This window comes from Halichoerus grypus, chromosome 7, assembly GCF_964656455.1.
Source record: "Halichoerus grypus chromosome 7, mHalGry1.hap1.1, whole genome shotgun sequence".
Lineage (NCBI taxonomy): Eukaryota > Metazoa > Chordata > Mammalia > Carnivora > Phocidae > Halichoerus > Halichoerus grypus.
Window position 1 is genome coordinate 120,958,221 of NC_135718.1, and position 25,525 is coordinate 120,983,745.

Below are 25,525 nucleotides of genomic sequence, written 5' to 3' on the forward strand. Positions count from 1 at the left end.
AGAATGAAGGATTAGAAGCAAAACCTGGATAATGGGCAAAAATAAGACTATTCTCTTGGCTTGCTTTTTAAAATTACCACAACAGGGGTGCCTGGGTGGCTCAGTGGGTTAAGCATCTGCCTTCGGCTCAGGTCATGATCTCAGGGTCCTGGGATCGAGCCCCGTGTTGCCCCCCAAGCCCCCGCACCATGTGAGCGCTCTCTCAAAAAAAAAAAAAAAATCTAAAATTACTATAACAAATGTGTTGCGGGTCTACTGCCTGCCCATTGTACTTGTTATACACTCAAGGAGTTGAGATTCTAGTAGTGCAAAGTCCACTTTGTACATATGTATTTAAGGGCATTAACACACATGTATGGATTAATACACGAATATCCACCTGTGGGGGGCGGATCTGAGCTGAGGCGTTTCCTGTTGATGTTGATTCAAACCACAGAGTCAGCCCGACATCCCTTCTGTTACCACGTGTTGTATCCGTTCTCCCACCTCCCCAGTCATGCTTACTCCTACCTCTCTCCTACCTGTTCCAGGCTAAATGAAAGACTGTTCGATGAACAAGCATTGTTTCCTCCCAAGCTCCCACAACATTAGTACAGTGCTGGAGAAATAGTTACTCATTAAAATCTGAATTGAATCTTGTCCTATCTTTGTATTGGGGTTCCGGAGTTGCCATATGCATTCACCTGAGTCAGCACCTATGACGCGCCAGGTGCCGGCTCCGTACAGATGATGGTTCTGTCCTCCTGGGACCGGCAGGCTCCAGGGGGCCTGCAATGAGCAAGTAAAGTACCACGTACGCAGTGACGACGTGTGGGAAAACCGTGAAAGAATAAAACCTAGGCTTGTAAGAGGGACAAACGGGAATGGTCATCCTTAGATAAAGTCCTGGGAAGGCCCTATAGCAGGTCAGTCATATTGAAACTGTGATCAGAAGTTTGTGAAGGAGCCTGCCAAGCACAGAGTGTGTGTGAGGGAGGATTTTGGCAGAAGGAGTAAAATACAGGAGGTCAGTGTGGGGGCAGGGCAGGAACAGAGCCTGATGGGACAGAAGGGACAGTATGGCCGGAGCCGGGTGAACTCTGCATGACGTGGGGCGGTGAGTGGGCAGGGGAAGGCAGGCAGGGGACAGACCGTATAAGACTCTGCTAAAGATACTGGATTATCTTCTAAGCAAGACTGCAAGACACTGAAGGATTTTTAGCAGAGCAGTTACACCATTGATGTTTTCGAGCTCACACCAGCTGCTCTGTGGAGAATGGGGTGGGGGGAGTAGGAGTTGATACATGGAAAAATGGGTGGGGGACGGACGTCCAGGAGAGAAATCATGGTGGCTTGGATCATGGTGGTATAGTGAGGGAGAGAAGGGGTGGACTCGGGATACATTTGGGGTTCTGATTATGTATGATACCAGGTGATGTGCCCACAGAGCGGTGAGAGGGGTCTGGGCCGGCTGTCATGTTCCTGGTAGGAGTATTGGGGGGACGGTGCCCTTAGTGGGGCAGTGAATACTCGAAAGAAACGTTCTTGAGGGTGGTTGGGTGGTTTGAGGGGAATCTCTGTCCCTTCGGGCACTCTCTGCCCTAGCTGCCTCTACTACAGGAGGATACTGAGTGTCTGGGGGGGTGGGGGAGCACCATTTCTGCCAACACCCCTTTCCCCATTCTTCTTGGACCTAAGAAGTAGGAAAATATGTCCAATGGCTGCAACTCTTAGGCAATGTCCCTCCTTCCCCATTTAAAAAAAAAAATGCCTGTAGACTCCATGGTCTTCTAATAGCTTCAGCACAAAGACAAAGTTTGTGCCTCCACAATTTAGCATCGGGTAAAGAGCGGAGGTTTGGAGTTCAACCTGAGTTCAAATTCTAGCACTGCTAGTTACTACTTGAATGGCCTTAGGCAAGTTACTGACCTCTTTGAGTCTATTAACTCATCTGTAAAATGGGGACAGAGTCCTCTATGGTCATGGTGCAGCTTAAATGAAATCGTGGACATAGAGACTTAGCACATTGCCTCACATGTACTAAACAGTTGTGATAGAGATAATATTTGGGGGATACTAAATCGATCGAAACCTCCATCTGGAGGACTCATGTCATAAAATAGGTTCTAAGGTATAGAGGGAAACCGCTTCTGCATTCAGACACAAATGTGGGGCTTAAGCCCCGGTGTATTAAAAGGAACATGACATGAGTGAGGGCCTTGCTGGAGAGAAACAGGTGTAGACAGACTGACAGTTTTGGTTGGAGCGGATCCTGGGAAGGAGACAGGGGGAGATGGGTGCACACATCTTTGCTTTCACCTATCCAGGAATGGGGGGAGATTGGTGACACAGATGGGTGGATGGGTGGGCTTCTCAGGACCCTGCTGGGGGGAAGCCATGTGTGGGAGGTACTCTGACTACAACCACACTTAAAGGGGCAGGAAGTAATCATGGGGCAGGCCTAGAGGGAGAAGGTGAGTGAGACGGGGTAGCATGACCTGCAGGATTCCAGAAATTCCCCAGGGCCTGTGGGGGGGCTGTAGCCAGCTTATTCCAGAGCATGATAGCCAACATGATAGCTGTGTGTCTCCCCAGCTGTGTGTGGAGCAGTCTCATGTTGTCAGCTTGAAATTGGCCGCAGTGGGAATACGGACACTATGGACACAGGCAGATGCTACAATCACTTCTGCCCAGGGCCCTGGTGAGGGGACACAGAGCTGCTAGAGGGCCTGTCCCCTGGGGTCCAAAAGAAGAGACAGCTTTGATCAGGGCTTCTCAGGTGGAAGCAAATGGCTGGGAGTTGGGCCTTTAGTGGAGGGTGTCAGCAGGATGCCCTGCAGGCCAGATGGGACCAGTCACACCTGAGAGGTCAGCAGTCATCCTCTGGTGAGCTCCCAGACAACTAGGATCTAAGGTCCCTGACGAGTCTGAGGCCCCCTTCTCCTATCTACAACCAAGTCAAGTAAGCACCTTATAACATAAAATGCCCCCTTGAAGTAGAGCAAGAGGAGGAGAAGAATCCATCTTCAGGGCTGTGTGTTTTCCTGGAAGAAACTGAATTGGCTAAATGAGACTCCGTGGAACCTGAGATGCTATAATGAACAAGATCAAATTTAAAGTTCTCCATTTCCCTTTTTTGCTGCCTGGTGAGGGTAGGAGTTCATGAGAAAGATTTTATAGGAAATAAAGATGCTGTATTCCCTTTGTTCACTTCAGTAGTGTGTGTAAACTTGCAAACTCGCTGTGTACTAATTGGTGGCTGAGATTATGAAAAATGTGTCTGAGAAATGTTACGAATTCCTTAGCATTGGGTACGTTCCAATGTAGATCTGGTGGTTTGTGCTTGTACTTTAGGCCTGTTTGTGGAATTTGCTCCTCTTGGGAGGGTGGCAGCCCAGAGGGACACAGCAGTTCAGGGCCCAGGCACTAGCCAGAGGAGGACTCGCCAGCAATGCAGCTGTGGTCTGACCCTTGATTTGGAGGGCACGGTCCACAAGGCAGAGACAAATGAACCCTGACTGGCAGAATGCTTTGGGGAAGATGAAATATTAGAATTGAGGGCTATCTTTAGCCAGATACCATTCTGCAGATTCTTAGCCCCAAATCTGGCAGCTTCCACTTATCAGAGGGGTTGGCATCTGCGCTTGGACCGAGTGCTTCTTAGCGTATACACTGCGGTCTTGAAGAATGTACAGGATGGGAGCATAGGGGTGGACATTAAAAGGAGTCAAATCAACAGGGTCAGTCTGTGTCCCACCATCTCTTCCCTTCACAAACGGGCAGGGCTGCAGATGCTGCTTTTCCAGGTAAGGACCTAATCAAGAATCTTCTTTCCAGCTCAGGGGCCATCAGCTGGGGGTTCGTCACTCCCCCTGCCGGAGCCCCATGGAATGACGGCCTGCTCTCCAGGAGGCATGACCACCTCATTAGCAGATCTGTACTCACTGTTCCTTCTCTCCCATCTCTCTTAAATAGCTTAAAAACATAGTATTCTTAGCTAGGCTAGGCTATAAGAAAACATCTTTCCCGCCCACCCCTCCTCCCATACACTCAATCCTAACAATGGAGCTCTATCTTCAGAGCAAAGTGGAGAACTCTGGCCCCGGATCTGAAACCCAGTCACTCCCGCCCCTCCCTGATCTCAGAAAGGTCCCCAGGCGCCGGCGCCCAGTGCGGTGGAGGTCTAACCATGGGCTCTCAGAGGGGCGGCCCACAGTGTTTCTACGTCCTGCTTCTTTCTGTCAAAGTCCTCCTCCTGGCTCCCCTGACTCCCGTAATCTAGGTTCTTTCAGAGGAAAAGAAAACACATTCTGAGAAGCTTGCAGCCCTAAGATTGCTGTTGTTCCCAAAGTACTCCCACCTCTCTCTTTCTGGCCTCCACTTCCACTGGGCTTCAAAGCTCAGGAAGAGCCGAGTTACAGCTGATTTCACAGGTATAGCTCAGGAGACACCGTGGGTGTTGGCATCCGTGACCTCCACTCCTCAACAGGGCAAGGCCCTTGAGGATATTCTGCAGAAATGACTCCCGGCCGAGGAAACGACCTTCTTCATGGGGCCATCTTTGCGGTGTGGGGATAACACTCCTTGGTTCCCCGCTGGACTAAATGCGGACATTTCTCAAATGAATGTGCACGCTGCTCACTGCTTGGGGCCAAAGCCATTCAGAGGTCAGCTGTAAATTGATGGCGGATGTGTGAGCTTCCCTCCCCTGACCGTTGAGTGCTGCAGGCACCCCAGGTCACTCACCCGGAATCCCTAGTGCCTAGTACTGAGCCTGGCATACGTCAAGGGTCCAGCCCGTGTGCGTTAAATGATCCAGTGAGGAGGAGAGCCCAGGGGCTAGGGCGGGTTGATCAGGGAGTTGGGCTGAAAATAGGTACAGGGTGGGAGGATGGATTCTTTACCTTGCTCTACAGAGGGACCTCTAGCAAGAAGACCGTACCCTGGCAAGGGAGGCCTTGGGGCCTCCTCTCTCAAGTTCTCAAGGTCAGGCTCTCTTGAAAGCACCGCAGCAGGACAGGGCAGAATGGCCACAGAGAGCCGAACCACCTTGGCCCCACTGCCAATATCACCACTCAGGGCCTGGTTCTCGGTCAGCAGCACTTCGTCGGGACACTCGAAGAAGCCTTTCCTGACCATTCTGTCTGGAGTCAGTCCCTCCACCCACCCAAAGTTACTCTACCATGTGAGACTGCTCCTTGCTCTGTACGACCTGTGACAATCTGAAATTCTCCTGTTTACTGGTTTGAGGTCATGTCCTCAGGAGAAGGTAACTCCATGTGGACCACACCTTGCCCGTCTCCTCGTCTCCCTTGGGTCCAGTACAGCGTCTGGCTGCTAGGCAGTGCTCAGAGTTTTCAGGGTGGTCTTCCTGCTCTGTTGGGGGACAGTTCCACAGCTGGGGAGGAGACTGCAGAGGGAAAAGTTCTTCCTAAAGGGCAGCCCATGCAGCCCTGGGGTGGACACTGCCTCTGAGCGCCGCCCTTTCTGTGCTTTTGGGGACAGGCGGTGTGATCTGTGGTGGCATCCAGCCTGCCTCTTTATGAGGTGCTGCTGACAGAAGCTTGGGCCACAAGCCCAGGAGGCAGGTGCCCTTCTCATGCTTCTTCCATGGAGGATCCCTATCCTTCTCTTCTTCCCAGGCTCCATTTGGTCACAGGAACAGCACTGGCACCAGAGAGAACTCTAATGCAGATAAGGCTAATTGTCGGTGGCCTCCTCATTGCCATCACCATTCCCCAAAGTTGCCAGGTCACCTCATGACCTCACACTGCCCTGGATCCTCTCTCTGGCCCCTCACTCCTGCCCACCCTGCTCCACATAGCCTCCTTATTAAAAGTTTCCTATGTGGAGTCCCAGCTGCTCTGTGGTGCTTATTAAATGAATCAGCTGGACTAACAGCTTAAAAGTCACCCCTCCTGATAATGCATCCCAGAGCCTTCGGTGCACCATGTTTTAATCCAGGCATTCAGTTCAGTTCAATTCAATTCAATTCAATTCAATTCAATTCAATTCAATTCAATTCAATGTGTGTTTCCCAAACCCCATGGTAGGGTTCCTAAACTGGACAGAAACAACCCAGAGAGATGGAGAGAAGGAGAGAATCTTGGAATGGCACCTCTGCAGACTTCAACCCACAGATAATGGCTCTCAACTTTACCTATGGGAAGAGCCACTGTGCCTTTGTTTATGCTCTCACTTGGGGCTTCTGAGCAAGCAGGTATAAATCACTCAGGGCATGGTAAGCAGGCCTCAGGGCCTTCCTGAGGACCGTGTGTGGCTCTCTTACTGACTTCAGTGGAATAAGCCACCCTAAGACTGCTTTATGGTCTGCTTCCAGGGTTTTCCATTTCTTGGGAGTATGACTCAGAAAGGCTTGTGGGTCTTGGGAGGGAGGTTATCAGTTGGATCATCTTTCATAAGAATGTGCTCTCTGCCTCCAGGCTGGGGCTCACGGAGTCATGGCAATATATAAATCACTTGGTTATAAGGGGCTAAAAGGCTAACGCTGGGATGTTTTGTTGCCCTGACCTCCAGTTTCCTGGACTCTGGCCCATATTGGACTTTGCGTCATCCTTTGAATTGAGAGGGACATTTAGAAAGAGCTCAAGTTCTCGTTCTGGTTTTGATTTGGTACAGGGGAGCTGTGCAGCCCCAGGCAGATCACTGTACCTCTCTGGGCTTCCACATTTCTCCTTAGTGAAAAGAGGAGACTGGAATAGATTAAGGTTCCTTGAAGTTTGTTTTATTAGTCCCAGAAGACTGTGTGCAAAGTAGATTTGCTGCTCCTTCTTAGAAATTCATGATCCACATTAGCTTATTAAAGGCTCTGACCACTGTTAAAGACACTTGGTTAATGCTGTTTAACTTGGCATCCCCCAAACTTACTGGATTGTGAAACTCTTTCCTTGTGTAACACCTATTAGCATCCAGGGGATATAGGGTTGCCCAGAGCCTACTGTGGAAAACAGGGAGACTGGCCATCTCTGATACTTTGTGACTCTCCATTGGTTTGAGCAACATACGAAATTTCCAGCAGCCTGCTGCCCTCGTCAGAGCATTGCTCTCCTCATGGTGTCAGAGACATGCAGCCGGGCCTGTGTGAGCTGTCACAACCCACTCCAGCTCATGGGCTGTAGCTCAAGCCCAGGCCCTGGATCTGAAAGCCTCCTGGAGACTTCTGGCTGGACAGAACCTCCATGGAATATGGACTTCATCCCCAGCACCTCCACTAGGCCCGAGTCTCAAAGGCCAACACTGCATGCCAGTTTCTGTTCACAAAATCCCTGAGGAAGGACGTTTTACAACTGCCTCCTGCAGTTTATTTCAGGCTCAAGCCCACATTTAAGTTTAAGCAAATCCCTCTTGCTGCAGTGACAAGCCAGAATTCACATGTTGCTTAAGATTTATTGTGTGCCTCTTATAAAAGAAATGAACATTCTCTAGGGCTTCATTTAGTGGCTGAGAGGTCAGCACATAGGAGTCCCTGGAGAGAGCAGGGTGTGCCACAGATTCCTGATGTGCTCCTAACCCCAGGGGGCCTCAGTTTCCTCCTCTGCTGAATGGGAATAAGGATCCCTGCTCTATTTCGCCCACATTCCTGGGGCATCAGGGGGCACAGAATCAGTCTGCGACCACTATAATGCTATGCAGAATCACTCTGCAACCACTATAATTCACAGGCACATGAATTAAACACCCTGCACTGGGGAGAAAGAGAGGGAAACAAGTAAGACTTTAAATAGACCTGAACACGCAAGAGGAGACGTGAATCCACTGTTCCCAACAGCTCCCAAGTACGCCTCACAGTGTGGGCATCTCACTGTGATTTTAAAATGTTTAAAAATATCTAATTTTTCATACATCACGGTCTTGAAATGCAAACCAACTACTTCATCTGGTACTGAACCAAGGGAAGAGAGCCCTGCCGCCACATTGGGAAACACCGCCTGCCAAGGGTTTCTTCGTGGGCATCATGCTGGTCTCCCTGGCGCACCCTTCTGGGGAGTTTTCAAGGGTAATAGTGTTGACTGTGTGTCTGCCACACGCCGCCCTTAAGCCAGACCCTGCAAGAGGTGCCTCCTCTGGGCAGGTGCAGGGCTCCTTACTCGAAGCGCCCGGCCGCCGGGCACGCTCCGCCCGGGGAGGCGCGCAGAAGGCTTGCTGCGCGCAGGAAGCCCTGCGTGACCAGCCCTGCCTCCCTAGACGCTGGCCCGACCGTCGTGGACAGCGGAGCCGGCGGGGAGGTCCCCATAGGCTTGCTCCCCGGCGGCCGCTGGGCCCCAGCCCCCCAGGCGGTGACCGCGGGGACGCGCCTGCGGTTGTAGCGGCGCGCGCGGCCGCTCCAGTCTCATTCATGCTGCAGCCCATTCACCCGGTGGCCCCGCACCGCACGCGCTGTGCGGGGCAGTTATTTTTGGCCGCGGGCGAGCTTGTGAGCGAGGAGGGAGCCGGCGCGCCGCTCTCCGCTGCCCGCGGGGATCTCTCCCGTCCTGGCCCCAAGTGCTCCCAGGCCTTGCGGGGTACGGGCTGAGCGCGGGGCGAGGCACCTGCATCACCTCCCCTCGTGCCTCACTGCCACCTTTAGGGGAGGCGTCATGAAGCCCATCTCATAGCTGCGGTATTGATGGGTAGAAATGATAAGAAAAATGCCCCAAATCAGATAGTAAATGGCAGAGCCGCACTGGGAACCCCAGTCTATCAGAGCCACCGCGAAACCTGTTGCCTCTCTCCTGGAGGTGATTATCCGGTTTCACTTACCTTGGCTCATCCTTAGGATGCTTTCCTGCAACCCCAGCACCTGACCGAGTCCCCCTGAACACGTGACTTGGATGCTCCGAGCAAGGCACTGAGGCCAGGCCATCCACTGCCTCTCCGGGCTCCAGCTCAAACCTTTTGTCACTCAGACCTCAGGCTTCTTTCCCAAAGTTTTGCGCTTTCTCAAGAGTGCTCTTAATACACACCCGCACCCCCCCATCCCCCCCCAACACACTGTAGCTATCTGTAGTATCATGGAAAGGTCACTGATGATGTCAGAAGTCCTGGGTTCAAATGCTACTAGATACCATCCATATCCAGCTTCGCAACCCTCCGCAAGCCTCTTTGAGTGTCAGTGGTCCCCTCCACGTGAAGGGAGAAATACCATTCGCCCCACCAGCTCAGTGGGCTTGTCCTAAAGACAACTGATTAAAGGCACATTATAAACTGTAAAGTGCGGTCCCCACATCAGGTATTACTAAGCACTTTGTGTTATGGCCTATTGGATCTCATCTTTGGCCCTGGTTAAGCCTGGGTCAAAAGGACTGCCAGGAGCCGGGCTGTTTCCGGCCTCTGCTCTGGGAAAGATCGTCTCTTTCCCCAGGAGAAACCTACTTGACTCTTTGACCCTTCTCGGAGATTTTCCTCATGATCAGTTTATCAGGCTCCAGAGCAAGCCTCTGGCCAGCCATGCACCGCAGCCAGAGCAGGGCGAGCCCCGGCAGCTGCCTCCGGGAGCCTCGGGGTTAATGCTTGTGCGTCAAAGTTACGTTGAGAGAAGGGGCCACAGGGCGGATGGGGGTGGTGGAGAATCTAGACCTCCTTTTAACATCTTTACCTGCCAGCCCAACTGGGGAAGTTTAAAGACAGAAGGGAGCCCGACGCGCCCCTGGGGAAGGGGAAGGAGCGGTCTTGTGACTGAGAGCAATGAGTTCTGCATCCTAACGGAGCCCAGGCGGGACCTGGAGCTGGAGCCTGTCCATGGACCCCACCGGGAGGGACTGAGACTGGTCCGCTCCCCTGGGGGTTGCAGAGCCACAGGCTGTTTACAAACTGCCTTTTTGCCCACTGGCTCCCTTAATCCCCCCAACAACCCAGACAGGTAGGCAGAAGGGCACTGCTCCTTGCCAGATGGGGTCAGAGAGGTTAAGAGATGAAGGATGGGCAGGAGGCAGGGATGTGCAGATGGACAGCCCCTCCCAGCCCCGGAGCCCTGAGGATTGCCCCTAGAATGCAGCCTGCAGGCGGGCATTGCAGGAGGGACAGACACCGATATTTTGCCCCCCTCTCCCTGCTCAGAAGTGCAAGCGGTTCCCACTCACGCCAACCCTGAAGTGACGGTAGATGGCTCTGCATGGACGTGCCACTGGGCCCCCAGTCAGACTTATTTTCCAAGGCAGCTACAACTTACCCTTGATACCACAAGAGTCAGGCAAGACTGGAAATGGAGCTGAAATGAACAAAATCCCCAAGTTGCTTGCAAAAGTGGCTCTTCACACACATCTCTAGGTGCCGCCTGCCCCCTACTAAGCCTAGGAAACCTCCCCAAACCAAGAAAAGAATCAGACTTATCTTACCCGGAGACTCAGAAGGAATGGTGCTCCTGGTGCTCCTACTCCAGCTCCTACAGGTCTGTGAGGATTAGCTGCTCCAGTGCTTTAACAATAAACCGAATTAAAGGGGAGGAATGCAGGGGTTTTCTTTCCCAGGACCGTAACCAGGCAGTCTTAAAGGGGAGGAAAAGTAGCCATGGTGGCTTGCATCTCCTGCCTTTTCTCTGCTTTGCTTTCCCTCCCTCCCAGCAGCATTGAGTCTGATCCAGAAAACTGCTTTTGCAAAGGGCCCTTTTATGCCTTGTGTGTGTGTTTGTGTGTGTGTAATTGTGTTTGCATTGATGTGTGTAATGCAAAGAGAGGGAGGAAGAATAAAAAGCAAATATAAAGCCTCATATTACAAGTTTCCATTGGCCTGAATGGGGTGGTAACAGAAAATCAGAGAAGCTTTCTAGGACTGCCTGCCTCAGTTTCTCTTCAGTTGCTGGAGTGTGTTGTTTAAAAACACCTTCTGGGGCAATAGGATATCTACACTGGTTGAAATGTAGGGATTGAAGACCCCTCTGTGTCCAGTTGTCTCTTATAGAATGGGAAGAGAAGCAGGGGGACCCTCTGTTGGGTGGTTCTTCCCCACATCTCTGATATGTCTCCTCTTCCCTGTTTCTAGAAGCACAGCATCCTGATCCCCAAAACCTACCATCCTCTTTTCAGTCCTAACCCATTAGACCTTAGGAGATCACTCCCCTTCTGGAAACTCTTCTGACTCTGCTCCCCTATACTCACCTCTCCATCCTGCTCTTGATCATCTCAGCCTCCTTTTGGCTGCTCCTTCAGTGTAGGTTCCTTGAACTTCTGTCTTCTGCCCCCTTGCTTTCTCTTTCTCTACTCTTTCCTTAATCTCAACATCCACTTACAGGGTCTGTTACCCTCATCATGTGAATATCCCCAATCAACACCCCCATCTGGGTTGTCCACCTTAACCTTAACATCCATATGTCCACTTCCATCTACAAAGAATCCTGAATGTATAATAGCTTCTTTCAAACCACTCTTCTCCCATTTCCCCATCCAGGCTGCAGAGCTACCATCTTCCCAAACACTCATGTTAGAGAGCCAGGCACTTTCTTTGGCTGTGTTGTTTCTTTCATTGCCTTCCAAATCCAATCAGCTGTTATGCACTTTCAGTTGTTTCTTTGAATTAGCTTTTAAATTGTGCCTTTTCAATTATTTAAAAATAATTTGTGCTTTTTGAATAAATAGCACATTCATTTGGGTCAGAAATCAGAACTATATTAAAAGACATACACTGAAGTGTCTCACCCCACTCTCACCCCACTCCACTTCCCCTCCACCCCCTCCCCCCTGCCCTGCCCTCTATAGGTGGCCACTCTTATTAGTTTCTTGTATATCCCTCCAGTATTTCATGTGGATGCAAGGAAAAGAATAGATATACATAGATAGATACAGCTATCAATAGATATATATGGATATCCCCTGCCATCCTTTTTTACACAAAAGGCAGTAAGTAAATGCTGCCTCTTTTATATTTTCATCTCTACAATTTTAATTCAGGCCTTCCTCCCCTTCTGTCTGGTGCTATTGTGATAGACTAGGCTCTATTGGTCCCTGGGTGAGGTGATCCACTGGGATAGATAAAAGTGGCTCTAAAGAAGTCTCCTAGGTTAGATGGATGACTGGAGGTGTGGCCTTGTACAAATGACTTAACCAGTCTGTGCCTCATTTTTCCCATCTGTGAAATGGGATAATTCCTGAACCTATTTCATACACTAGTAGGGCAGAGTGAGACAGAACACTAGTTGCTTAGAACAGCAACTAGCATATGGTAGGCAGTCAGTATTACTGTTTTTTCTCCATTCCAGCTTTCGTTCTTGCTAGAATTATCTCAATGAAACATATTGATTGCTTCCACCTCAAAAAAAGATCTATTACCTACAGAATAAAGGCCAAACATCTTAGCCCATCATTGGAGGCATTCCAGGATCTGGACCAAATTATCCCCTTTCCCCTGAGTCCCTCCATTGGGACTCCATTGGAGCTGACATTCCAGCCATACCATATGAGACACTGATTTCCAACATGCCACTTTTCTCAAAGCTCCTGACCTTCACTTGTACTGGTCTACCAATACAGAATGCCCTTTCCTCATTCTCTGCCTATGGAAATTCCTCAGATTTGAAAAATCCTCATCAAATACTATCTCATCCATGAAACCTTCCATGATTTTCTGACTTCCTCACAAGTAGTCACTCCTTCCTCTGTGTTGTTCCCAAAACTCTTTGTCTATAGCTCTCCCTGGTTCTTTATATGTTTGTCTTGAATTTTAGCCTGTGTTTCCACTGCTTAGATTCCCTGGGTACAGCATTCCTGACTAGCAGCTGTCCTTCTATTTGAACACTGGAACTGGGGAGTTTATCACAGCCTGAGACAGTCAAGTAGTGCCCACAGGCAAAACGTGTGTTAGAAAGTTTATCTCCAGAGGGAGCTGAATGCAGCCAGCACACACGTACGAGCACTCGTTCCTTAAATATTTATCAACACTGACTGTGTACTAGGTATTGGGAACACAAAACCAGACCCAGACTCTACATTCCTAGAACTGCTGTCCAAGCCCATAAATCAGCCAACTCTCTGCTCTCTAATGTGATCTGATACAAGTTTGAACTGGACAAGGAACTGCTGGTCAGCAACAGCCCACTGGAACCCTCCCCCACCCCTGCCCCTTGCCTTCCATCCACCTGCACGCTGCTGGTCTTGGTGAGCCACCGAGCCAGGGATGACTTCTCAGCTGCGGAAACAGAAGTAAGTTCCCTGTTGGGTGCCATGGGAGAAAGTGTTACCTCTTTATGCTGACTTCCAAAGGCAGATGCCCTCCCAGGTACTGACCAGGCCACATGCCGGGCATCAGGGGTGGGGAGCAGGGGCGGAGCGTCCATTGCTGGAGTAGCAGCACAGGTTACCACACAGCTAGGCGGGCATTCCGGAACGTGTGCCGGGGAGATGGAAGAGAGCTTTTAGCCCTGGGAACACATGCGCACTTGTGCATAGACACACGCATGCGCACATTCACACTTGCGTGCTGGTTTGCCTGGTTCAGATTCTTTTAATGGCCCTATTGCTATGGTTTCCCCAATCAGCAGTTCAACCGAATATTTATTCAACATCAACTATGCGCCCAGGAGAGGAGGCAAGACACAGAAAGCAAGTGGAGATGAATCGATAGTGAAATCAGGTACTGTTAACCCACATCGTCACCAGAGGTGGGGCCGTGGCAGGAAAGCCGTGGGTTGGAAAAGTTTCATGGAAGTCGGCCTGGGCCTTACGGGTGATCTAGGACCAGATTTAGGAGGTGTGGTGGGCGAGGTAGGAGTAGGGAAATACAGAGGCTGGAATAGCTAAGATGCATGCTGGACGTGAGGAGGCGGCCCTGCAGTGTGGTGGGGGACAGGGCTGGCTGGGCAGGGTGTTTGGGTAGCCTGGCTGAGGGCTCTGGCCTGGGCTGTGAAGGTAGTAGAGGCACCGCGGGCTCTCATGCAAGGGTGTTTGTGGGAAAGCAATGGTGGAGTGGGGAGAAATTAGAGACTAGAACGTCAGCAGGGAGGCTCTGCTGTCACGGAGACCTGAGGGGATGAAGGTCTGAATGAAGGGGTTACAGGAGAGGAGAAGGAGGGCCCATGCCCATTAGGGAGCATCCTTCTCTCGCCCAAAATCACCTGTGCATCTGAGCCTGTCACAGGTGATGTTGGCAAAGGGAGAAGTGGCCAGGTGTACTCACTGGGTGCTTCTCTCCACTGCTCCCATGTGGTCATGCTTATCCCTCAACTGGACAAAATAAGGGCTCCTCTTATGGTTTGGGGTAAGGAGGAGACAAGGGAGGTGTGCTCATGAGAACAGGACAGTCTTCCACTTTCAAAGAGCGCTGGTCTGCATTGTCTTTTATGTTTGATTAGATCTCCAGATTGAGCTTTTTGGAGAGCCACCTGACAACAAGACATAATGAGGTGCCAGGGTGGAAAAGGGAAGGGAGAATGACCTCCGTGCATCCATCCATCCATCCCTCCATCCGTAAAACAAGTATTTATGAAGCACCTACTCTGGGGCAATATGTTAGGCTCTGAACATACAGTAATAAATAAGATAAGCACAGTTTCTTCCCGAACGAGTCTTGCATTCTGGCAGTGAAGTCAGATTTTAAACAAATACGGATAATTACAATTGTGATAAGTACTATGAACAGTTTAGGGCACTGTGAAAATATGTGTTAGGGGACCTTAGGCAGCCCTGAGAAAGTGACTTTCAAACTGGAATCAGAAGCAAGAAGAACTAGCTACGTGAAAAGTTAGAGAAACAGAAGAACAGAATGTGTAAAGGCCCTGGGGTAGAAAGGAGCCATACCTATTGGAGAGACAGAGACAAGTGCACTGTCACTGGGCAGTAAGAGCAAGAGAGAGAGAAGCCCCAAATGCAGCTGGTGAAGCAGGAAAAGAAATCGTGCAAGGCTTTCAAAGTATGATAGGCAGGGTCATGGGGGGGGGGCTACCAAAGAACAAACACCACTTATTTCATAACACATTTCCAATCTGGAGTTGGCTAAGAGAGAATGGAACCGGCACAAGAAAGTGGGGGTGAGAGGGAGGAAATGGAAATTATAGGACAGCAGAGACAGGCGGCATTGCAGGCATGAATCAATGTAATACTTGCTACTTTAATGTTTATTTGTTTTAAAAATAAGACACCAGATTTCTAGTACTTCCAGGAATAGACACCACTACGTGTTGGTCTACATTGTTCCTGCAGCCTGCGATGTGCTCATATTTTTGTTTGAGCTGGTCCTTTAAGAAATCTACCCCCGCCCCATCACTCTTTCCTGGGGCCACAGGCAAAATGGACGACCCTCTCTATTCTCCCAGAGCTCATCTCTGCAACAGCACGCACCCTGCTCTGCTGGCTGGGACTTGGGTCTGCCACATGTCAAGGTTGCCCATTAGTGATGAGCTCTCTAGGCATAGAAACCATGCTTCCGTGACCTCTATGCTATCATATCACCTGGCAGAAAGCATGTTCCACAGAGATCTGAAAAATCGAAGGGCAGAATAAAACCTAAAGGAAGAGTTTTCTGGTGTGTCCTGAGTTTGATACTATTGAAAGCAGAGGGAGGAGTTCAGTACATAGTAACGGGTTTACCATGGGCTGCCCCTGCACACATGCAGAATCCAAAAGAATATATTAAAACAGCCATTTCTTCTGGTTTGTGCTGCAGCTTCCAATTTCTTTAGAGGGTGCAGAGCGTTGGGTGGCAGGGGTGGGCTAGTCAGTCAGGACCTCTGGCTACTTCCACATGACCCCTCCACCTAGGGAGGGGCATATTAGTTCATTCCACCTGGACTTTCTCTTTCTTCTCCTCTTTCCCATAGCTCCGTCATCCTATATACCCTGTCTTTAGTTCTTTCTATCCTTCTCTTCAGCCCCTGCCAAGGTTCAGCAAACATTCAGCTATATCTAGCTCTACCCAGGTCGGGGGGGGGGGGCGGGCTGGTGGTGGCATTGTATCGTGCAGGTGGGAAGTCTACAAGGTGAGTAGATTTTCAGCTGCTCCCCTCCTCACATGTTTGCTGTGTATCTCTGCTAAAAGAATCTATCACTTCCCTTGCCTTGAGTCCCATTCACAAATGAGCCCAGCCTTGGTATGTGCCATGTTCCAGGAATAAGTAGGGTACAGGACAAAGCCCATCACCCTGGGCTTCAGATTTTTGGCTGATGACCTCGTCAGTTCCCTTGTGAGAACCTGGTTCTGGTCCCCGGCAGAGATTGTAGAACCTTTCTCTTCTGTGTCCATCATGATTTGCATGTATTTCTCTATCCACAGCTGGAGGAATCAGTCATGATTTTTCACGGTCACCACCATGTGACCTTGAAAGATAGTAGGGGCGGGAGGGGGTCAAGTGCAGTGAGTGGGTGGTCATGAGTATCACTTGCCTCATCCAAACTTTTATCAAGGCTACGTACAAAGTACCTGATTGTCCAATTTGATTTTAATTTCCTTTTTCTGTTTCTTCCTAAGCCTCCAGGGAATGAACAAATAACAAAAGAAACGGCGTACAAAGGAAAAATTATGATGTGAGAATTTCACTAAGGAATTCAGCCCACATTACTCTGTTCTAGTTCTAAGGCCTTGGAATTGGCCCCGAACTGGGGTCTGGGGAATCTAGCATTTGTTCCCACAGTATCTTTATTAGCCAAGCAACCTGGGCTAAGTCTAAACCTCAAGGATTTTCCTGTTCCTAGCTGTCCAATTGGGCTAATGATGTCGGTCTATCCCAGGAGTCTACTGTCAGGTTAAATGTAAGGAAAGGATTGTATGAAACATGAAAAATAAGGTTGCATTTATTCCCCTTTGAAAATCACACGTCTGCCTCCAGGTCCTGCCCCCACATTGGGCAGACTTAGAATGCAGCAGGCTTGCTTTTGGCCTCTCCTCCAGAGAGATGGGAAGCTGGGCTCCTTCACTCCCAAGAGCAAGCTGCTACTGCCCTCTAGTGCAGCATCCTGCCCAGACCTGGTCCCTGTGTCCAGCCTGCAGGCTAATGGCGGAAAATGGAGCTGTTTCTTGGCGGGGCTGTGACCAACCTTTTCTCAAAAAAAGCCTTGCCTCAGACTTCTCCATGTTCTTGCTTTGGGTGGTGATTTCTGCTCTTTTCTATAATATTCTAAGAACAGGTAATTTTTCAGGTGTCTACTATGGGCTGATGGGCAGTGTGCCTGCACTGAGGTGACGTCTCTCCCCGCCTCCGACCTCCCTCTGCTGCCCAGTCTCCCTTAGGAGGGGGCATCTCAAACCAGTCATCCCCAGGATGTTAGCCTTCTGGAAACATTCCAGGGATGATGACTGAGCCTCCTTCCCCCTCTTGCAGTGGAAAGGACCCAATGGGATTAAGAAGGACACTACCTACTAATCTCCTCTGTCCTCATGGTGCTCGGTGCAGAGCAGGCATTCTGGAAGGATTTGCCTCTTGAAGAATTTGTCTACTGAATGAATAATTGACCTTCAGGAGTGACTCCTGGATGGATCCTAAAACTCTACAATACATAAACATCTTTGAGAGCTACAGTGAAGAGGCTAAGAGTCAGGCATGAGAGCAGACTTGGGATTGAATTTTGGGTGCTTTATCACTAGTGGTGTGATCCTAGGCAAGTTTCTTAACATTTCTGAGCCTGTTTCTCATGAGTCAAATGGGCATCAAGGAATACTTTCCTCAACAAGAGGGTCACGAGAATTAAATGAGAAAATGCATGTAGAGTGTTTGGAAAACGATAAGCATTCAGGAGGAGGACCTTTTGGGCACACGACTCAGTTTGAGACACTGCTGGGACCCACACGAGAGTCAGGCAGCTCAGGAGAGCAGGGTGGAGGCGGCACGCTTAGCCGAGGAAGAGGCAGCGTCTGCAGCGATGGGCACGTGTGCGTGCATGGGTGTGCACCCCTCTAAGCCAGGTGTCTGGGACAGAGGCTTTCCATGTACCGTGCAGTCTCAGCTGAAGAGCCTAGGGTGTAGAGGTGACAGGTCCTCTCCCCTCTTGGGGTAACTGTTCCAGGAAGAGGAGTGGTCCCGAGTACTCTAGCACCCACAGAAGTCTGGTTCATGCACTAGTCATGGACTTGGTCATAAGTGTGGGAGGGGCAGCAAAAGACAAAACCTTTCCTTAATAAGGGGAGGGTTGTCCCTGGGACTCTTGGACAGCTGGGATGCTAGGACCTGGGAGCTAGACAGCATTCTGGGGACCTATCCACCCCCCAGTGTCCCTGGGGAAAGTAGCAACAAGAAAATCCCTTTTCCTCCTCTCCCTAGATACCTACCAAGGGCAGGTGAACCCCTTCTCTCCCCCCTCCCAGCCCCCACCCCAGTCCAGGCTTCCAGGGGGAGGAGGGCTCCTGAGGCAGCCAGCAACATCACTACCTCGATGTTCTTGTCCGCTGTTGTTCCTGAGATGGAACATTTAAATAAGAGAATTGATGATAAGTAATATTTAGCAGAAATGATCTGCTTCTGAGGAAAGAAAAATTGCTTGATTTAGACACCAGATCTCTTGTTTGACTGTTCTCAGCTCTATGGTCCGAATTTGACCTTCAGAATGGATTGACAGAACCTCGGGGAGGGAGAGAATGCAGGCACGGCGTGTCCACAGGGCGAGGTCTGTGGGCTGAGAACAATGGCTGGCCCCGGCTCTGCGCAGTGCATCGGGAACAGACACAATACACTCCAAACCCAAGGCTGCCTCCTGCACTTCCGCTGGAGGCGAGGCTGCAGCGTGCAGATGGGGGCAGGCTGCTCTTGACACGCGGCGTAAGGCATCATTTTGATCCCAGCTTTCAGCACTTCTGCGTCCCCCTAGCTGGTGGGAGGAAGCAGAGAGAAAGTGGTCTGCCAAGGCTTTCCAAAACCTTGGGGAAAGCAACCGCACTGAAGGATTACAAAGAGCACAAGGGCTTATCTTCTTGCCGTGGTGGCAAAGGCCAGTGGGCTCGGTAGCACTAGAAAAGTATTGATTGATCCTGGGGTCTAGAGGACCTGCATTAGCCTACTGAATAAAAGGGTCATGTTCGGGGGCCTGGCCTGCAGGATGGGGTGTGGGGGAAATAAGGGGAAGACATTTCTTCCATTCTTCTGGACTAGGGCATTGTAGATTCCAGGGACAGAAGAAAAGATCAGCATTCAAGGCAGACACCATTCCTTTTACCGCCCTAGGAAGCTTTGGAAGTATCAGCCATTTTGGACATTTCTCTGTAAAGTGAGGTTGGCCTTCTCATAACCTGGAACCCAGATGAGAATGGAAGGATTTGGGGCCAGGTGGGGCTCAGTATCTGCAGAGGGTGGTAATGGGCAATGGCTGGGATGGTGGCAAATTGTCACATCCCAGAATACCCACAAGAGGTCATGGGGACATCGCAAGTGTGCAGAGAGCTGCAGTGGGGGGTCTAGGAGAAGCCGGCGTTCTGAGATTGTCATGTCATGTGGCCTTGCATGGGCTTCCTCCTCGGCCTGGAGTATCCTCTCCTTTTCTGCTGAGAAGCTTACTAGCCAGGCTTCCAGAACAGCTCACATTTGACCTCCTCTGTGAAATCCTTCATGCCAAAATAACTCACTCTTTCCACTGTATTTGGCGGTCCTTTATTCGTTCTTCCATTATATTCAACATTTGTAATTATGACATTAATTTATTTCACTAAATTTGGGGCCCTTAGAGTAGATACTATTTTTAAGTGCCTAGCATACAGCAGCTAGTAATTTATTAATTCATTCAACAAATAGGAATTAGGATTCAGGAAAGCAGGCTGAAAGCATGGGGGTGAGATTCTGTGGGAGATACCAGGGTGAGACTCCAAAGCCCTCCAAAGCCGGGTTGGGGGTGGAAACAAAAGCAAGAAAGTGCCTTTGTCCCTGAGGAATTGAGCACTGGGCAGAGTTGTAATGCAGGGATCCCAGCACAGGAATCCAGGTTGGAAATGGGGCTCAGGGAGGAGTCCTCCTCCCCTGCACACGGGCTGGAATGAGAGCCACAGAAGACCCCAAGTCTGCCTTTGCTGCCCCCCCCCAAGATGTGCATTTGCTGAGAGTGTGAAACCCTCAATCCCAGTCTGGAATCAGAGCCCAGGGGGTGCCCCCCAGGAGCTGTGTATGCAACATGCTTTCCATGTCAGAGTTAGCTGAGAAGTGAGTTGTTATTGCCTGTTTTTCAAAGCACAATTCCCACTGCTGGTCCATCTGACAGGTGCTCTCGCAAGAAAGGAAAGATACATTTCCTTGCCTTTACCCACCTGGTGACTGGGTCAGAAAGAATTGCTTCAGTCATTACTTGGTAGAACTATGCCTTGGTAATGCTAAGCACACCCCTGAGCAGTTTGGAGACCCTTCACCGTACAGATCTTCCATGCAGAATAACTTATTTGAGCACTCAGTTAATTCCCAGTTGTCCGTCTCCTCAGTCAGATTCCTGGCTGCAGACATGGGTTTGAACTGTCAGCAGAAAATGTGAATGTTGAGTGAATGGTTTGTGTGTGTGTGTGTGTGTGTGAGAGAGAGAGAGAGAGAGAGAGAGAAAGAGACAGAGATGGTTAGGAATAACTGACCACAAATCTTTGATAGCTGTCTAAACAAAATAGCCAGTATTTTCCGATTGCCTTGAAAACTGTTGTGTTTCAAAATCACTGCCAAGAGATTTTGAACTTTTATTCAGAAAAACAGGAAATGAGAGGATTGTAAACCCCAGGGAAGAAATCTGACATTTTGAGGCCAGAGACCGACTCCCTTTGATGCACTAACAAGGACCATTACATATCCTGTGTTTTGGGTTGAACAGATCCCTCCAGCTGACCTAACAGTCCCCCAGAAATATGGAGTGACCAAGAGGGGCCAAGCCAGACCTCGGGCTTTGGAACTCTTTAAGACCCTGGACCAGCGCCCTCTGCTGGCCACTCTTGGCTCAGCCAGAGGCCGTTTCTGCAGTTAAGTCCTACCTATTGCATCGATGAGTTAAAAACCAAACTCATTGAATCCAGGGTGTCCAGGTACGATTTTTCTCTTCCTATTTCCAGCTACTTTTTTTCTAGCTCCTCCTTTCCCAGTTTCTTGTGGAGTGTGTGTGTGTGGGGGGGGGGGAGCTTTGATAAGACAGAATAAACAGTTTTTATTAGCATAAATCCACAGACATTTTGAGAGCCTCACCGTCAGGGTAGAAGGGCTTATTTTTCATGTAGATGCTCTAACCTGAGGGATTCAGCCCTTACTCATTGGGACTGTGCCTCAGTTACGCTAAGACTTAAAGCCTCTTCGTATGATATTGTCAAGTGAGAGCCTGCCCCTCGCCCGCCAGGGTATAGTGAGAGGAGATGTGCAGATCTTGGGGTGGGGACACCGCAGCTTGAAGTGTCTCTCCCTACAGAGCAGGGCCAAGGGGAGCGGTTGAGGGGAAAGAGGAAAGGAAGGCAGAGTAAGGAGCATTCAGGGTCCCATTTAAGGAGGACCTTTATGATCTGGGAGGCGATCCTAAGAGAAAAGTCAAGAATGTCTTGTCCCATCCTCCTGATCTCTGGTCAAATACTGGGAAGATTGCGTTCATTTAGGGGACCAGACACAACCTGCTTGGCCTTCTAGCCACTGTGGGGCACCAGTGAGGGCCTTTAAAGACCATCTGTTGGACCTGGACCCCATTTTCACATATTTGACTTGAGCCAACTCCTTCGTGTATCAAGAGAGCTACTTGTGTTAGGATGGTCTCTCTGCAGAGCTGTTTAGACTTAGAGTATTTAGGTTTGGACTTATCCGGAAACCAGGTCTTCCCACTACAGTCTCCCCTACTCTCTGTTCAAAAATAAGACGAACCACACAGTGATGGAGCAGAACAGTTGTTAGAAACATGGACTGTCGTGTCGGGCTGGCTGGGTGACGGTCCCTGCAGTGTCCCACATGACCACCCTTTGCCTCAGTTTCCTTATTTATAGAGTGGGAATATCGATGATGCTCACCATAGAGGGTTGTCGTGAGGGTCAAGTGAGTTAAGACACAAAAACACCGAGAAGAGTTCCTGGCTCATAGGAGCACTCCACAGTTGTCTCCCACCGCCGCCATCAGTCTACGACCAACATGTAAGAGACAGAAAATATGTCCCCAGGAACCACCACCGCATTTGTACTTGATTGCCTATGTTCTCGTGAGTGGAAAGGGAGATGCTTGGGTGGTATGTCTGTCAGAACAAGGGGTCACCAACATCCAGTTCATCTGTCTTCTTAGGGACACGGATGACTTCTACCTGGAATATGCACAGGGCCATGTGAGGAGTTCTGGTCAATAAAATGTGAATGGATATGATTTCTGTCATTACTTCGGGGCTGAGCAGTTAAAAGCCCAAATATGATTCTTTACTTCCTTTGTCACAGCAGCTGTGAAGGTCAGAGGTTATAGAAGATGCAGCTACAAGATGGTGGGGGGGGGTGTGCCGATTAACCTGGGTCCTCCAAGGATGGTGTGGAGGAGCCCACCCGCACTGACTATCCATATGTGGCATGAACAAGAACTGAACTTTTGTGGTGTGAAGCCCCCGAAGTTCAGGAGTTATAACCATAGCACAGCAGAGTCCAATAGTTCTCGGTCTCGTCCGCTTACTTGGGGACTGTTAGAAATGCAGATTCTCAGGTTCCACACCACACAAAGTGAGTCAGAGCCTGAGGGCGGGGCTAGCAATCTGGGTTTTAACAGCTCCCCAGGAGATTCTGACACAGGTCAAGTTTGAGAGCCACTGCTCTAACCTATCCTGGATGCTTTCTCAGGGGTCAGTTACACAGGGACATTGCCCCCAGAGGTGGCCACTGCTTGGGATGATCCATTCTGCTTTACCCCTTTCCATTGGTAGAGATATTGAAGCCCCAGCTACCTCAGAATGGTTAACGTCTGAACATGTCAAGGCCTAGGATATTTACCCAAGGTCAACAAACCACATGGAAATGGGTTCACTGTTGCTTTAAGAAGGTGAGTGCCTTCTGGTTCTTTCCAGGTGTGTCTGAAAGCACTGGGCTTATTGCACTCCTTCTCACTCTGCTTGAGAGCCCTTCTTTACCCCAGGGAAGAAAGAGGCTGATGATCCCTATTTTACCAAGGAGGACTACGAGGCTCCGAGTGGCCAAGTTATTTATCCAGAGCATGGAGCTCTGTAGCTTTGCACACACACAGCCCTGGCGCTGGGCTTCACACAAGCAGATACTCAGTAAATGGATGTAGAGAAAAATTAAGACACAAAGACATTGGCTGCCCTAATACATCGTTTAGTTGTCTGAGCTTAGCTGGATGTCAGTCTTGGTGCCCATTGCTGTGTCCGGATGGGTTTCTTCAGCAACAAGGGGGCGCCTGGGCAAAGGGTAGACACAGGAGGGACAAAGCAAAGGGCTGGGTTAGAACAGTCGGATCCCGCCTTCCTGAGTCCTTCCCTTGGCAGAGCTGCCCCAGAGAAGTGGGGGCCTGTGGTCAGCAGAGGGCAGTATTGCTTTAACAACTACTTCGATTACTTTTGGAGAAAGACTGCTTGCTCACATCTGCTTTGACAATACTGATGGAAATGACAGAGGCCAGAGGGTCTGGTTCATTTGAAGAACAAAAACAGCAAAAAAATGGACACCTACATACCCGCCATCTGTATTAGACAATTAGCATTTCCTTTATAATTCTTTCAGATTTTCTGTCTGAAAATTTCTTATTAAAATGTTAGTAGAAGCTCTGCCACCTCTGCCCTCCGGCTAGTGGGGAGCTCACCTGTGTGGCCCAGTCCCTGAGCAGCTAGGTGTGTGCGGTGGCGTCAGCCTTCATTAAGGGTCTTATTCATCATATTCTCGCTGTTCAGAGATGTGTGCCCAAGCAGCTCCCCCCCTCACATGCTCTTTTTCCTTTCCTGTCTTTTTTCCTTTCTTTCCCTCTTGCCTCACACTCTCTCCTTTACCCCTGTATCTAGGCATGGGTCTAAGTGGGTAGCTGATGGCTTAGCAGGGCCAGGTACCGGGAATCAGGGGGTAGGTGTGAAAGACACAATACATCCCTTCCCTTAAGAATTTATAGTCTTGGAAAGACAAATCCACAGAAGCAGAACTTAGAGGAGAAAGGCAGGAACACATTTAAATCATGTTTTCCAAGCCATAGAGTAAGTGCACATTTGAGCCTCTGAGTCAAACCTTAGCAAGAGGCTCTGAAGTTTTTCAGGACTTCTTCATCATGAACTTTCTAGAATGTATCTCTTCCATGTCCGCAAACACACTGCAGGGTTTCCAAGAACCCATTCCTATACCCAAGAGAAAAAAGGGACAGATTCCTTAATCTGGCTGTGAGAGGGCAGCTCGGCTCATCCAAGAGGTCCCAGGTAACCCTCCCCCTGGAATTACTAGAACCCATTCTTGCACCCACCTAAATCATTGGGTCAGGCTCCCTAGGACCACCCCAGCCGGGGGCAGGGCTTAACCAGGTTCTGTAACAGCCTGGCTCCATGTCCCCAGGCACTGACTTAGCCTTCTGAAAAGGATGCTGTGCTGCCAGAGGGACCCAGGGTGCCCACTGGGACCTGGGTGCTGGGAGGTGAGAGGCACCATCAGCAGCCATGGCTACATCAGCATTAGGAGAGTGATGAGTCTTTCTGAATAACGAATCTAGCTACAGCCAACTGTTGGCAATTAGTTAGAGCAAAGCCATGCTGTGCTCTGGATCTGTCAGCTGGGACCCCCGGAGGAGCAGAACAGTGGGAAGAGTTAGAAAGGAAGGAAGAGTTGAAATTCTACCTTCCCTGTCCTAGGCCAGCACTCTGGGTCTGTAAAGATCCTGAGTTAAGCCTTCCATAACCATATGAATCTGATACCTCTTTGATTTGAAAGACATATATAAAGCAGTGAGGGGCCTTATGCGGTCATCTTGTCTACCTTCCTGCCTCTGCTTGGGACCACTCAGCAGCGCTTCTCAAAGTTTATTCTGGGTATAGTTCACCTGGGAACCTGGGAGCCTCGTTTCCAGGTGATTGCTGATGCTTCTGATTTGGGGACTACACATTGAGTGACAAGACCCATAGCCAGAGGCTGGGGGCGGGGGTGAGGGAGAAAGAGAGAGAGAGAGGGACTTTATTTCATTAAGTTGAGATCTTAGTCTTTATACTTCATTCATCATTTATATGTTCATTCATCCAACAGTGCTAGGCAGCTGGATTCACTTGTATTGATACAGAGATGGGTAAAAATAGCCTGGAGGAACCGGAGAGATGCCCTGGGGCTAGGAAGAGGAGACTCGGGAGGCTGAGTGGGTAGTGGACTGAGTCACACTGGAGTGAGCAGCCGAGGCCTCTGGGGGCCTGAGCTTCTCCTCCCTTCCGAGGATGCCCTTCTAAAGCAGCAGTGACAGCTACCAAGGACCAAGGCGGGCGGTGGGGACAGAGAAGTAATGCTCACATCATCTTCTCTTCAAGAGAGAAAATGCATCTTAAAAGCAGTGGGAGCTAATTTGCTCTTCTATAATCAATCACCCAGTACAGAAAACAAAAACACACTGCAGCAAGCCTGGGACGGCTGAGAGGGGGTGCAAGGCTGGCAGGCAAGGGGGGGAGGCCTGCAGAGAGGATCGTTTTCTCCTTACGGGTTTACAATAAAACGAAACTTAAAGACATGTGGCACGTGTGTGCGTAGGCGTGGCTGTGTGTGTGTA

The 25,525-nt window shown here is 49.9% G+C and overlaps 1 protein-coding gene and 1 long non-coding RNA gene across 8 annotated transcripts in view; one reads left to right on the forward strand and one right to left on the reverse strand.

Moving 5' to 3' along the window:
* CAMK1G (calcium/calmodulin dependent protein kinase IG) overlaps positions 1-10,452 on the reverse strand; it is a 29,346-nt gene extending 18,894 nt beyond the window's left edge. Inside the window, exons 1-2 of one of the 5 annotated variants that reach the window (XM_036114185.2) lie at positions 10,314-10,354; positions 684-768 (exon numbers count right to left, since the gene is read on the reverse strand). Coding sequence is in view for 1 of the 5 variants with exons in the window: in XM_036114186.2 (XP_035970079.1) it covers positions 8,740-8,842 (103 nt within the window). In the remaining 4 variants the exon portion in view is untranslated. Of the gene's footprint in view, positions 1-683; positions 769-8,739; positions 8,895-9,351; positions 9,377-10,147; positions 10,287-10,313 lie in introns of those variants that run through there. The other 4 variants (XM_036114187.2, XM_036114189.2, XM_078078186.1 and 1 more) reach the window with 4 other exon arrangements.
* Positions 10,304-25,525, forward strand: part of LOC118549190 (uncharacterized) — a 41,033-nt gene continuing 25,811 nt past the window's right edge. For all 3 annotated transcript variants that reach the window (XR_013449887.1, XR_004923971.2, XR_013449888.1), the window contains exons 1-3: positions 10,304-10,366; positions 12,863-13,109; positions 13,445-13,539. This is a non-coding gene — a long non-coding RNA (uncharacterized LOC118549190). The remainder of the gene's footprint in view (positions 10,367-12,862; positions 13,110-13,444; positions 13,540-25,525) is intronic.